Source organism: Nycticebus coucang, chromosome 19 (assembly GCF_027406575.1).
Source record: "Nycticebus coucang isolate mNycCou1 chromosome 19, mNycCou1.pri, whole genome shotgun sequence".
Taxonomy (NCBI): Eukaryota; Metazoa; Chordata; class Mammalia; order Primates; family Lorisidae; genus Nycticebus; species Nycticebus coucang.
The window spans coordinates 23,715,431-23,729,696 of NC_069798.1; the positions used below are offsets into that span (position 1 = coordinate 23,715,431).

The following is a 14,266-nucleotide window of genomic DNA, read 5'->3' on the forward strand; positions in this document are numbered from 1 at the left end:
GCACTTTAATTAGAAGCATGATGTTTTCAAAGAATTTTTTCCTATCAAGTAAAAACAGACACTTCTATCAACTTTTTTCTCTTAACTACAATCAAAGACTTGCATTGAACTTATGTGGTCATATATGCTGTATATCACAAAGTACAGATTACATGACATATAAGTCAACTTTATTTTTCTTTATTAAAAATTCACATATTGGCCCAGCCATATTGATCCCAGACTGCCTGCGTGCTACAAATCACTAGCCAGTGCTGTGACCACCAAATCATTATGTCTCACATCATTCAAATAAAACAATGGGCCAGGATAGTGAACACCACCAGGACACGACATGGCAGAGGATGCTGCCTGCAAGTGTCAAGATGCACTCTGACTAAGAATAGTAACCGATTAATACCAATATGATATACAAGAAATACATTCAGAATAGAAAATCATGAAGAACACCAAAATCTTGTAACAACTGCAATAAGACTACAACACTTACGTCAATAAATGCCATCAGCATACCAAAGAGGTACACAGAAAGACAAACACTATATATTCTCATTCTCATTTATATGTGCCAGCTAAAAAAATGAATCTCATGAAGCTAGAGAGTAGACTGGTAGCTAACCAGAGGAGGGGCAATGAAAAGAAGTTGACTAATAGGTATAAATATACAGTTTGATAGAAATTAGACCTTTTGTTAGATCAGTGTGGTGACTATATAATAATCTATTATATATTTCAAAATAGAGAAAAATTCAACTGGCTGTAGCATAAACACAAGACAAATATTTAAGGAAATGGATATTCCAAATACAGATTTGATCTTTATAAGTTATATGAACATATTAAATTATGTCATGTACCTGAAAATACGTACACCTATTATACATCAATTAAAAACACAGAGAGATACAGACCACCACATTTTTTCAGCAGTGCAAAACAGTAGTATGCACAACAGGAAAGATGGGGGGGGGGGACAGGAAATTTTTGTTAAGCATACAAATAAACTACATTCTATAGAAAACCAAAAAATCAGAAAAAGCACCAAAGCAGTTATTCACTGTCAGCCACCAAGAAGATAGCTAATAGAGTAGGTAGTAGCCATTATAATAGCCAAAAAATACTTCCCATATCTTTACATTAAAATAAAATCCCAAGAAGTACATTAGTACATGTTCACAGCTCCTGTCAGAGACTAGTGCTTCCTACCTACCAAATGACCAGCCTGCTGTTTGTAAATAAGTAAATAAACACAATACAATATATATATTTACACATACACACATATATATATAAAATAATTCCAATCAAACGGAGACAGCTTTTCTCCTTATCTGGCTCTGGACTCCACCATAACTATACAACTAGGGGAACACACTCTGAAGAAGATGCTCCATCGAAAGGATCAAATGATTTAGAAAAAGGAAAGAGGATTACAAATTTGAGGGCTGATTTTTAATACCAGGAGTCTCAACAAGGGCCAAAATTAAGCAAAACAAATGACAGAACAATTCAAAAACCAAGAGGTCCTGAATCAAGCCAGAACCTGTTTTGTCCAAAGGCAAGAAGTATAAGAAATCGGGAACAATGATTTTGTGAAGAATCATTTGAGAGTTTCCAGAGCAGTGACATATGGAGTCACGGATTAAGTTAGAAACTTGGTCGTTAGCTTTAACTGAGATTGGTTATGTTATCTCTATACAACTGCATTGGGCTGAATGGAAATGCCCAGTGTATGCTAAAACTGCATATGTGAGTATATGGTTAAAGTTTGTATATATATTCATATATGTATACACATTCTTAAACAACTGGTAGTGATAGACTTTGGCATTCTTTTGCCCACTGCTACACCCTGCTCATATCCATGAGCAGATATTTGGTGTCAATTACATATCACTGAGACCCTCTGAACTCAGACAATGTCCATCTTAAAAATAGGATTTGGTACCAAAATAAAGCTTTTCTCCACTAAACTAATGCTTGAGAGTATACTCTTCCACTCACTATCCTCCAAAAAAGAGGTTACAAACTTTGTAGTAGGTACAGTCAGAATTTTCTTTGTGGGTTGTTTTTAAAAGAAATGATTTCTTGATTAAGCAATAATGAAATCAAAATAATCACTGCCACTTGATAAATGCAATGAGAATACATTATCTCTTCTGTGATATTCCTACAAAGATAACCAATTTGAATTTCATCATGAGGAAAATTTCAGAGAAACCTGGACACTTTACAAAAGCAACTGGTCCATAATCTTCAAAAGTGAAGAAGTCACAAAGTCAAAGGATCCTTTGACTAAAAAAGGACAAAGGATCCTATGTCCTTTGACAAAGGACATTTATGGGACGACCACTAAAACATTAACGGGGTCTGAAGACTACACAGCAGCATTGTGTCTATGCCAATTTCTTGATTGTTATGGGTGTATTATGGTTATACCTAAGAGAAAGTTCTTATTTTTTAGAAAATAAGAAATACGTTCTAAAGTATTTGGGAGTAATAGGGCACCAAGTAAATCAACTCTCAAATTTCCTGGGTAGATAAAAATTTCTGAACTGTACCTACAATTTTTCTAGACGTTTGAGATTGTTTCAAAGTAAGTTTTAAGTGATATTTCTTGGGGGAAAACACCCCTAATCTCCGTTTAGCATTTAGTAAGGGAATACAGATATATAGAAACTGACATATCTAGGAACAATTGAATGTGTCTAAGTGTCAAGATCAATGCATTTTTTTTTCCATTTGTTTCCTTTGACAGGATACAAGACAAACATCAGTTTGCCTGAGTTTTAAAAGGGTATTTCCTTTGCCCCACTTGAATGACCAATAAAGACATGAGTCCAACTGGCAAAGTGAAAAGGGGGCAAGGATCAATGCATTTTTAAACATTTTTTGAAAAGTACCCAAAAAGATTTACAAGTAACAAAGTTTTAAAGTCTGTCTTTTTAAGAACAGAAAAGACAGACTGTCCAAACACATGACCTTTCCCCAGCACTTCCCTAATTTTTAACTGATTTTAAAATTTTCATGCCATGGGCGGCACCTGTGGCTCAGTCAGTAAGGCACCGGCCCCATATACCGAGGGTGGCGGGTTCAAACCCGGCCCCGGCCAAACTGCAATCAAAAAAAAAATAGCCGGGCGTTGTGGCGGGTGCCTGTAGTCCCAGCTACTCGGGAGGCTGAGGCAAGAGAATCGCTTAAGCCCAGGAGTTGGAGGTTGCTGTGAGCTATGTGAGGCCACGGCACTCTACCGAGGGCCATAAAGTGAGACTCTGTCTCTACAAAAAAAAAAAAAAAAAAAAAAATTTTCATGCCAGTTCTTTTTCAAATGTCATTTAGTAACTGATATTCTTAATGGGAAAAACTGCACTATAAAAAAATTTCTGGGACAACATAACCAATTCAATATGAACTGTGAATGAGAGAAAGGACCAGGAAAAATGGCATTACTATCTAATCTCTCTCTTCCTCATTCATCTCTACCAATACACCTAATTTTAATGGCAATGTTATGAAAAGTTGGTGCTTCTCAGAAACAACTGAGCCGTAGTCAGAACTGTATGTGTTCTGTATGTTCTGCCTATTCTAAGGAAAATCCTATTCTTGACTGTTCTTTAATAGGATATATGAGGTGGACAACTAAGTTTGTGAACACATCCAAAAAAATTTGCTACATACATCACTACTGAATATCACTACAGTCACCTTCAAAGTACTCCCCTTGGCCTTCTGGTGACCAGTGATATTTAACATTGAGGTATATAGCACTTTTTCTAGGATGAGTTCACGAACTTAATTGTTTGACCTCATATATTGTTTTGACTTTTCTAATAGTTCTGCTATTTCCAGTCATATTCTCAGGTTTCCACATACTGTACTATTTTTTGTTTGTTTGTTTGTTTTTTTGAGACAGAGTCTCAAGCTGTCGCCCCAGGTAGAGTGCCATGGCATCTTCAGAGCTCACAGCAACCTCCAGCTCTTGGGCTCAAAAGATCCTCTTGCCTCAGTTTTTCTATTTTTAGTAGACACAGGGTCTCGCTCGTTCAGGCTGGTGTCAAACTCGTGAGCTGAAGCAATCTGCCCACCTTTGCCTCCCAGAGTGCTAGGATGACAGGTGTGAGCCACTGTTCCTGGCCAGCACTATACAGAGATTTCCTAGGTTTGGAATGTAGAGAGTAGTCATAAAGAAGCAAAGCCAGCTACCTTGAATCATTAACTCCACAGGGTAACTATAGTCAGGGATGATCATGAGGCCAGATAGAAAGTCTAGCTCAACCTACCACAAATGCAGCATTTTTAACTCACTAGGCATTTCCTAGAAGCAATATACCTGTAACTTTGGAAGGTAAATACAAGCAGCTGTTTCAAGTTTCAATAACATTTACATTCTTACAAAGGAAACCATACACAAAGTGGACAAAGATGTGAAAAATGATGACTTATTTTCAGTTAGACACAATGGCCATTCCTAATGGTGCAAATATTTTCTTTCAAGCAAAGGAAACCTCATGCTTAATACATTTTGCCATTCTTGTAACAGAAAACTTTTAAAGAGAGAGAAGCAGTGAGTTAATATGTTTCAGATGCACCAGCCCCTACCATGAAAAAAGTGCTTACTATGGTTTTTAATGCTGAAAAAAAATTGAAAGCCTGAAGAATTCTAATTTATGGAGTTTATCAATTATTATGAAACATATTAAAGCTTATCTGTCAGTATTTTTTAAAGTTTTATTTAATGTAAAACAATTCCACACATTTTCTAACTTTCCTCAAGTTCCAAATATAGAGGAACCCAATTTTGAAATGTTAGTTTTTAAAAAATTATAGTATTTTTACATGAAATTTTTAAACATCTTTTTGAAAAAGGTATAAAATAGTCGCAAGTTTTGCTTAGCATAGACTTATAAAAATTTAATATGTTCATATAAATTCCTATTAACAAACATTTTTTAAAAGTCCTCATACTCCTCTGCTAGATTAAAATCTTCTTCAGACCATAATAATTTTATGGGTGTATGTTCAGCTCCTAGTATAGCCTCTGAAACACAGAGATGATGACACCCCAATCCACGTTTCCATTTACATGTCTAGTGATCACTAGCTACCTGCTGTTGCTCCAGCCTCCAGCAAAGCAAAGCTCTGACTACTGCTTATAAGGACGAGGCTGGAGTACAGATCCCAGAACCCAACTGCTTCCAGAGACAAGAATCAGAAGGTTTCTAACACATTAACTACTTAGTCAATACTATTATTAAAGCACTTAGAAACAACAGATCAGAGCTGAAGTAGTTCATCCCAACGTGAATGCATACAGTGTATTTGGCCCTTCCAATATACGATTTAGTTTAACCTCACAAAAATTTGGATAAAATTACAAATTTGATAAATAAAAAAACTGTCATTCAAAAACATAAGCACAGTCAAGTTTTTAAATGAGTAGATCAAAATTTAAACCCAGATTTGTCTATATCCAAACTTCATTCCTTTACCAATATAATACATTAACTCAGAACAAAATTTTAGTTTTTAAGATTAATTTTAAATCATAAAAAATTAACAAATAACATGCATTTAAAAATAAATTTAACAAATAACAACTTCTCATTATAAAGAAAATGCACTCACCTGACCTGCTTTACTAAACCGATGGCCTGCCAATATCATATGAAATGCGTATTTTCTAACCATGGGACTCTTCATGTTTATAAAGCAATGTGCTGCCTGTTCCAAAAGAAGCGCACTTCGAAGATCAGAATCCTATTGAATGTTTTAAAGGAAAAAAAGTCAGTTTCACAAAATTAAATGTAAAAAGATAACACATGAAAAAATATGTACTTTCTTAATATGTAGCATATCCACTGTTTGCTTAGAACATATGAGAGCACAGATCAAGGGTAAACCAATCTTGATTCTTTCTTGCAATAAACACAATTAAAAATAAAAAGCATTCAAATAATTCTCTACCATGAAATATTTTGCTTTTCATAAAAGCCAAATTATCTGATATGCATCATGTAAAAAATCTCTGAAGAACTGCAATCCCTTCTCAAGTAGCAAAAATGTATATAAACTATGAATTCAATACAGGTATACTGATTAAAGATAAACCAGAAAACATAGGACATAGAAAAAAACAGATTTATACCAATCTGATTTCTTGTGGAAACTGATTTATTAGCATATTTCCATCTATCAGGGACAAAAAGAAAAACAGAATGTCCATAGATAATGAAATAATCTAACCTACTACTGTTCTCTGTAAAGTTTTACTATATTTAAAGGAATCCTCAATTTTGGATGTAGTTCAAGAGGACTACCACATCAACTGATAAAGCTTTTCACCTGTTATTATTACCTTAGCAAATAGTACAATTCAAATTAGTTTATACTTCAACTGATCTTTAGAACACAGCATCTACAAAAACCACATGTTTACATCATCCATAAGGATAACCTTTCAGCTGAAAGGGTCATCACTTTTCAAATAACTGAGAAAGCACTGAAGGTTGCTGGTTAAGTATCAACAACAATTTCACCAAAACTTTCTCTAGGTTTTCGACTATTCTCAAGCTGAACTTACCATGCCCTTCCATGTGTTCTGCTGCCATTATTTTCCCCAGGGAAAGTTGAAAACAGAAAACATTGACTTTAAATGCAGTAATTTCAACAAATTATAGTCATATCAAGAAGTGTTCATAAACCACTGATTATTATAAACTCTCTCTGTAGCGATCAGAATTATACTGGAGCTCAAACACATCTGAGGAAAGTATCTAAAAAAGCATTCAGTATGTGGCAGCTATTATTATCTATTTCAACCCCCTCATGACAAAAACTAAATGATCGAATGACTTCTCTAGTAATCAAGATCCAAGAGCTAGGAGTACAAAAAAATCAGGAATATATAATTGTTGTTCTTTTTTTTTTTTTAGAGACAGAGTCTCACTTTATCACCCTTGGTAGAGTGCTGTGGCGTCACAGGTTACAGCAACTTCCAACTCCTGGGTTTAGGCGATTCTCTTGCCTCAGCCTCCCAAGTAGCTGGGACTACAGGCACCCGCCACAACGCCCAGCTATTTTTTTGTTGCAGGTTGGCCAGGGCTGGGTTTGAAGCCACCACCCTCGGTATATGGGGCCAGCACCCTACTCACTGAGCCACAGGCGCCTCCCATAATTGTTGTTCTTAACCAAGAGTTTCCATTAGAATTACTTGAGAAAGCTTGGACCTTACTTTTTTACTTTTTAGAAAAAATGTTTTCTTTTTGAAAATTATTTAAATAATACAGACTCTAATAAACAAATAGGGCTGGCACAGAGGCTTACACCTGTGATCCCAGCACTTTGGGAGGGAAGACTGCTTCAGGTCAGAAGTCCAAGACCAGCCTGAGCAAGAGTGAAATCCCATCTCTACAAAAAAAGAGAAGAACTGGGGAGGCAAAGGAAGGAAGATCACTTGAGCCTTGGAAGTTGAGGTTGCAGTAAGCTATGAGGACACCACTACACAACCCCCAACAACAGAGCAGGACCCTGAAGAAAGAGGAAGGGGAGGGGAAGAGAGAGAAGGAAGAAAAGAGAGGGGAGATGGAAAGGGGGAAGGGAAGGGAATAGGAGGAAGGGAAGGGGAGGGGGGAAGGGAAGGAGAGGGGGGTTAGGGAAGAAGAAGAGAGGGAGGGAGGAAGGGGGTAGGGAGGGGGGGAGAGAGTGAAAAGGGTGGGGATAAGAGGGAGGGAGGAAAAAGGGTGGGGAGGAGGAAGGAGACAGGAAGGAAGCGAGGGAGGAAATTTGAAGAAAAAAGTGAACATCTTTCTTTCCCATCTCATGCTTCATTTCATTTGCCAAAGGTAATTACTGTTTCCAGCTTGGTGTGTTGATGTGTTACTCCTCTCTCTGTGCCTGCTGTACATACCTACACACATACATGCATATGCTTGCATACCTAATACATACAATTTTTTAAAAATACACACACTTCTTTATACCTAAGTGGTATTATACTATCTTGCTTTTTTCACTTACAAACAAACAGTTTTACATTTAGGAGGAATGCAAAAAAAATAAATAAATAACAACAATAACATTTTAGAATAATTATCCAAACATTTTTATTAGACAAACTTCTGGAGCAGAACCACTGAGTTAATGAAAGCTATGTACATATTACTTCAAATTCTCATCAACATAGCCAAACTGCTACCAAAAAAGGAGCACCTATACTCTTATAAACAAAGAATGAAGAATACATGTGTTCTACCTGTATAGTCAAAAAAACCTTTTCTTAAATTTTTACCTCTCTAATGAAATAAAAATGACAACTTATTCTTTAACATACACTTATTTAATAGTAAGGCTGTTAATCTTTTCATAGATTTAGGGCCTCTGTACTTTCCCTGTGAGTTGCTTGTTTAATACTCTTTTGTGAATGGATTTTTGAGATATCTGGCTTGTAAGGGCCCTTTGTATATGTAGCATTAGTCCTTTGTCATACACTTGCAAACAGTATTTCCCAGTTTTGATATGAAAGAGTTTATTCTTTGTAGACAAGCACACACCATCATTGCCTTTATGGCTTCAAGATACCTGCACTAAACTAAGAAAGGATATTACCATTCCTAGATTTTAAAAAAAGCTGTCTTACCATTTTCTTCTAAGTATATTTATGTATGTATATGTATTTATACATATTTGCACTGTACTGGTTTTATTTTTTATTATTAATAAAGGTATAATATATTACCACATAATAAATAAGGTAGGAATTGAACCCAGTAGATGGTTACATGTCACGATAACATCTAGTGAATAACCTCGCTCTTATCACTTTCAATACTTGGTCATATGCAGTATTTAAATCCTCATTATAGTTCATTTATCTGTTTATTCTTACCACAGCAAACAGTTTTAGTTTCTGCAGCCTTACATTTTAATATTTAGATACTATTTTAATAGCTAGATAATAGTTCAATAACTAGAACTGGTGATTCCTCTTAATTATTTTGGTATTTTGCTTTAAGCCCTATAAAATTTTTATATTTTTTTTTTTGAAAAATTCTGTTTTTTTTTGTAGAGACAGAGTTTTCACTTTATGGCCCTCGGTAGAGTGCCATGGCATCACACAGCTCACAGCAACCTCCAACTCCTGGGCTTAAGCGATTCTCTTGCCTCAGCCTCCCAAGTAGCTGGGACTACAGGCGCCCACCACAACGCCCGGCTATTTTTTGGTTGCAGTTCAGCCGGGGCCGGGCTTGAACCCGCCACCCTCGGTATATGGGGCCGGCGCCCTACCAACTGAGCCACAGGCGCCGCCCAAGCCCTATAACTTTTTAAAGTTTATTCTTAGCACACATGCCAACATACAATACACATACATACATACACACACACACACACATATATATATACATGTAGCCTGTGAAGTTTCATTAGGGAGTAGCAGCAATCCTGAACATTCTAATTGAGGTAAGACTATGCCCTGGCTATCTCTGATGGTTTATAAATGATTCTAACGTGCAATCCAGTTGAGAACCAGTGCAATAAACCCTCAGCTTTCTTACAGGTAACACTCAAGGATTGACCAATTCAGAACAGACCTGGAAGTCCATAAGATGTTTTCATTTACCTGAAACAAAATTTCAACTCTTGCAGGCAACAGACTATTGACCAGTGGTTCTCAGCCTTCCTACTACCGCAATATATTTTCATTGTTACAAAGGGGTCGCGACCCACAGGTTGAGAACCGCTGCTATTGACCAAGAAAGAAGCAGTTTCTAGAGCTGAATACCCTGTTTTCATATTGCACTGTGGTTTATTCACTAGACTTTGTCTTTTCTTGTGACACTAAAAGGTAAAAACACTGCTATGGGGGGCAGGGAAGGCTGGAAAAGAATGGCAACTTCTATCAGTGTTGATGGAAGAGAAATAGGAGGATTTTACAAAGTGATGGTTTTATCTAGAAAAGAGAGGCCCTAAATGAACTGAAGAATAAACTTTTAATACTGGTAGTTCATACCTATTATATAACAAGTCTGTTATATTAATATATGTTCTATGACGAACTAAAAAAAATCAGTGATATTACTTCAGCAAGAACTTCAGCTGATAAAAATTTTGCTCACGACCAACAGATAATTTTAACAAAAGCTGAAAAGGCAATAGTAACTTAAAAATATGAAGACATGTATAGGAAAAAAAAAATCACCTTAGGTTGAGAACTTAATAAACACTTCAATAAAAACATCATTAATAAAGGCACCAGTTGCAACTACTTAACTGAATCAAACTGCAAACAAAAGATAGCTCTAAGATCTTAAGATTTCTTCTTTGCATAATTGTGAAGTTAACAGGAAAGGTGCTATCAGCTGATAAAATTCCCACAGGAACAGTTGTTCCAAAGCTGACAAACTTATAAAAAAAAAAAACCACTATTAATATCCCTAGAAACTGATTTAACATATTTAAATGCAGTAACAGACCCAATAGGTTATAAGATCAGAATAAGAGTTCAACACAGAAACAGACACAAGTAGACGTGTCTTAAGCCCCAAATTCAATTCTATTCTATCTGATGACAAATATGGCACATTTTACCATTAAGCTGTGTTTGCTTTACCATTCTGAAAACCCCCAGGGCATAAAACAAGAATAAGAGCCACTTGGCCATAACTTTGCAGTCCCCCAAATAAATGAAATCCAAGCATAACTCTTTTTCTCCAGGCCTCGCAACTCTCTTTTGCTATAATGGTATTAGCAAAAATCTGGGAAACAAAATTCATTAATGTCGAGAGTATGTAACAAAGTTCTCTTAATACCAGTGTACTGTTCATATATTATATTGCTTTTCTTTCTTTTTCAATGGATATTAAAACCTTTTAACATTTCACATTGTTTTTTCAGAAGATTTGTAACAAAAATACATGGAATTTAGTATGTACTACTTTTTTTTTTTTTTTTTGAGACAGCATCTTACTACGTCACCCTTGGTAGAGTGCATGGTGTCACAGCTCACAGTAACCTCAAACTCGAGGGCTTAAGCGATTCTCTTGCCTTGGCCTCCCAAGTAGCTGGGACTACAGGCACCCACCATAACACCTGGCTATTTTTCTTGTTGTTTCAGCTGTCATTGTTGCTTTAGCTGGCCCATGCCAGGTTCGAACCTGCCAGCCTCGGTGTATGTGGCAGGCACCCTGGCCACTGAGCTATGGGCACGGTCCCTAGTATGTGTTTCAATACAGTGGGTAATTATAGAATCTAAATAAGTCTATAAAGTATAATCCTTGCTGTGCACAGAATATTCCACTCCACTAAGAAGAGAAAATCACAACATGATTAGGCATAGTATCTCACACTGCCTATTGTTTTAACTTCAGAGATTGGCAGACTTGGAGAAAGAAACAAATTGCAAAATCAATAACAACAACAGTCAAAAAAATATAGAAAGCTTCATGAATCTGCGCGTCATCCTTGCCCAGGGACCATGCTAATGTTCTCTGTATCATTCTAATTTTAGTATATGTGCTGCCAAAGCAAGCGCTCATACTGCTTTTCTGTTTTACAAAATACATATAATAAATGAATATTATTGTTAAAATTTAACACAATTTTGAACATATTATTCCTGGCAGTCATTACTTTTGAGTTACCACAAAGATATTTACGAAAAGTATAGCAGGAAAAGCAACTGAGACTGAGAATCACAATTTCTGGATAAATGTACCACCATCTGCTCCTACTCTCCACCCTTAAGGCAGTAAGTCACAATGATACATTTTCTAGACTTTCATGTCAAAATATATCATTCAGATTTGATAAAGTGAAAACAAATATTTGGAAAGAATAAAGGAATGATCAAAAGTAACAAGGTTATAATGTAGACAGAAGAATTTGCTCTAAAGAAATTTAATTCACATGTGAGGATAGAATAGCAAGTAAAAGCATTTAAGCAAGGAAAAAAATATATATTCAAGCTCCTGAACCATCATTTTTTTTTTTAACATTCACCGACAATACTTAGGTTGAAAAATACAGCAACACATTCAAACCCAAGTTAAGATTATTATAGCAGATCACAGCAACACACTCAAGAATCTATATTCAGCTCTTATCAAATAGTTTCTATCTGGCACCTGTTTATATTAATTGGTCAGTATTCATGCGATAACAATTATTAAACATTTTAAATATCATCCCTGAACCTAACTACATAGTTAGATCTTACAGAAACCACTGTAGAAGAATTAATGGTTCATAGTTCACCAAGCATTACAGAGCATCTACCATGTGCCAAGCAGTGTTAGGCCACAGGGATAAAGGTGCAGAAAGCAACACAATTTCCTACCCTCAAGGAGCTAGCAGAGTAAACATAATACATAATACAATATGACAAATCAGGTTTTATAACATTGTATGAGAGAGCAGAACAAAGACATGCAGGACAACCTGGGGTATTGGGAAAAACTATTTGAAGTACACAACTGATATCAGGACTAATAAATAAGATGAAGAAGAGGTAAAAGGCCAGAGTCCAAGAGGAAAAATATTAAGGATGTAAACTAGGAGAGTAGGAAGAAGAGTTAAGAAAAGTTAAACAACAAAATAGAGAAAGACAAGTAAACTAACGGAGATAAAAAGAGAAAAAATATTTAAGAGATTTTAAAAAAACATTCACATGTCCGCCCCTGTAGTTGTGTTACTGATAGGAGAGAATACACAAAGTTTCTCAAGCAGTTTTTGCCTCGTGCAAATGAAGAGCTAACTGGTAAGAACATAATTTAAGATCAAAATATACCAGGTAAGAAATTTTGTGAGTTAATCGATGTTAATTTAAGATGCCTTGGAAACATACAAGTAGATAAAACTAAAGGAGTTGGCCATACGAACCTAAAGCTCAAGGAAAAGACAGGATTAGAGACAGATTTGAGAGTGAAAATCTTGAATATGAACAAGATCATCCCCAAAATGTATACAGCAAAAAGCACCGTGATCCAAGGATTTAAACTCTAGGGTAATTTAAAACTTAAGGGGGAAACAAAGGAAGTACTTGATTTTGTTCCCTTGTTCTTGAGTATTTATCTAAAAAATGAGTCATTAACCATGCCTATACAGGAATTACTACTATTCTTTACAATCCTGTCGTCAATGAAACTCAGAATCTATTTCTTCAGCAGAAACTATAAGTGGATCACTTTTTCTCCCTCTTGAAATATTCAAAATATAATTTTTTTAAATGCTTAAGATTATTTTTTTAGAAGTTCATACCACTGAAAATGAGATTAAAAATTCCTTATGATTACTCTTTTTAAGTAGGTTATATAGTAAAATAATGCACAACCATTTTTAAAAAAATATTGTTATGCATAGGACAGAACCAAAGAAGATGCACAATACATGTTTGTGGTTAATAAAAATGAAATATAGACTTAAAATATGTAAATAAAATTAATTTATAAAAAACTTACATTTAGAATTAACAAAAAACTAAAATAGCCATATTGTAAATTCCCAAAGAGACTGCCCCCTAATTTTATGTTTCATATAACCTCTTGAGAAAAAAAATACCTCTTAAAAAAAATGAACAATACTAATTATAGTAAATACTACACAGTTTCAGTACCTCACTGGTCAACCGTATTAGAAGAGCTGCAGCCTCTGAATATTTGCTTTGGCTTTTTAAAATTTCAGCACTAAGCAATACACATCTTTCAGCCAACACCATATTCCTAAAGAAAAAAAGACAAGAAAATAATAATATACAAAAAGCAATATAATAATTCCAAGTGCCTTAGTACATCAAAGTTAATATGTGTTCAGCAAAAGATTTCAATTACAGCTGTCTAATACAGTTATCCTTTAGTATTGTGGATGCCTGGTTCCAAAAGCCCCAGCATACTAAAATCAGAAGTCCCCTATATACAATGGCACAGTACTTGCATACAACCTACACATATTCTCCTATATACTTTAAATCACCTCTAGTTTACTTAACATACCTAACAACCTTTTCACCATCCTGTATATTTATATTTTTATTGTTAGAGGGCTTATTTATTATTATGTTTTCTTTCCTGAATATTTTTTGTCTACTGTTACTCAGATCCACAGATGCAGAACTTGTGGATACAGAAAGCCAACTGTAAAAAGAAGTCTATGTCCTTGTTTTCCATCTACCAAAACAGTTTAAAAGAAATCATCAGAGAATTCCTATAATCCATCAAACTTTTTAATCATATATAATTTCATAGTAAGAATACAATGCAAAGTCACATTTCCTATA

The 14,266-nt window shown here is 35.2% G+C and overlaps 1 protein-coding gene and 2 non-coding genes across 5 annotated transcripts in view; all 3 read right to left on the bottom strand.

Moving 5' to 3' along the window:
• The window catches only part of TRAPPC8 (trafficking protein particle complex subunit 8), a 91,106-nt gene that overhangs the window by 41,132 nt on the left and 35,708 nt on the right, over positions 1-14,266 (bottom strand). For all 3 annotated transcript variants that reach the window (XM_053571124.1, XM_053571125.1, XM_053571123.1), the window contains 2 exons: positions 13,607-13,712; positions 5,626-5,757 (listed from right to left, as the gene is read on the bottom strand). In XM_053571124.1, coding sequence (XP_053427099.1) covers positions 5,626-5,757; positions 13,607-13,712 — 238 coding nt within the window. The remainder of the gene's footprint in view (positions 1-5,625; positions 5,758-13,606; positions 13,713-14,266) is intronic.
• LOC128572208 (small nucleolar RNA SNORA27) lies at positions 2,741-2,866 on the bottom strand. Its single transcript, XR_008376115.1, has one exon. It is a non-coding gene; the product is annotated as a small nucleolar RNA SNORA27 (small nucleolar RNA).
• LOC128572157 (U6 spliceosomal RNA) lies at positions 11,421-11,527 on the bottom strand. The gene has a single exon (XR_008376069.1). It is a non-coding gene; the product is annotated as a U6 spliceosomal RNA (small nuclear RNA).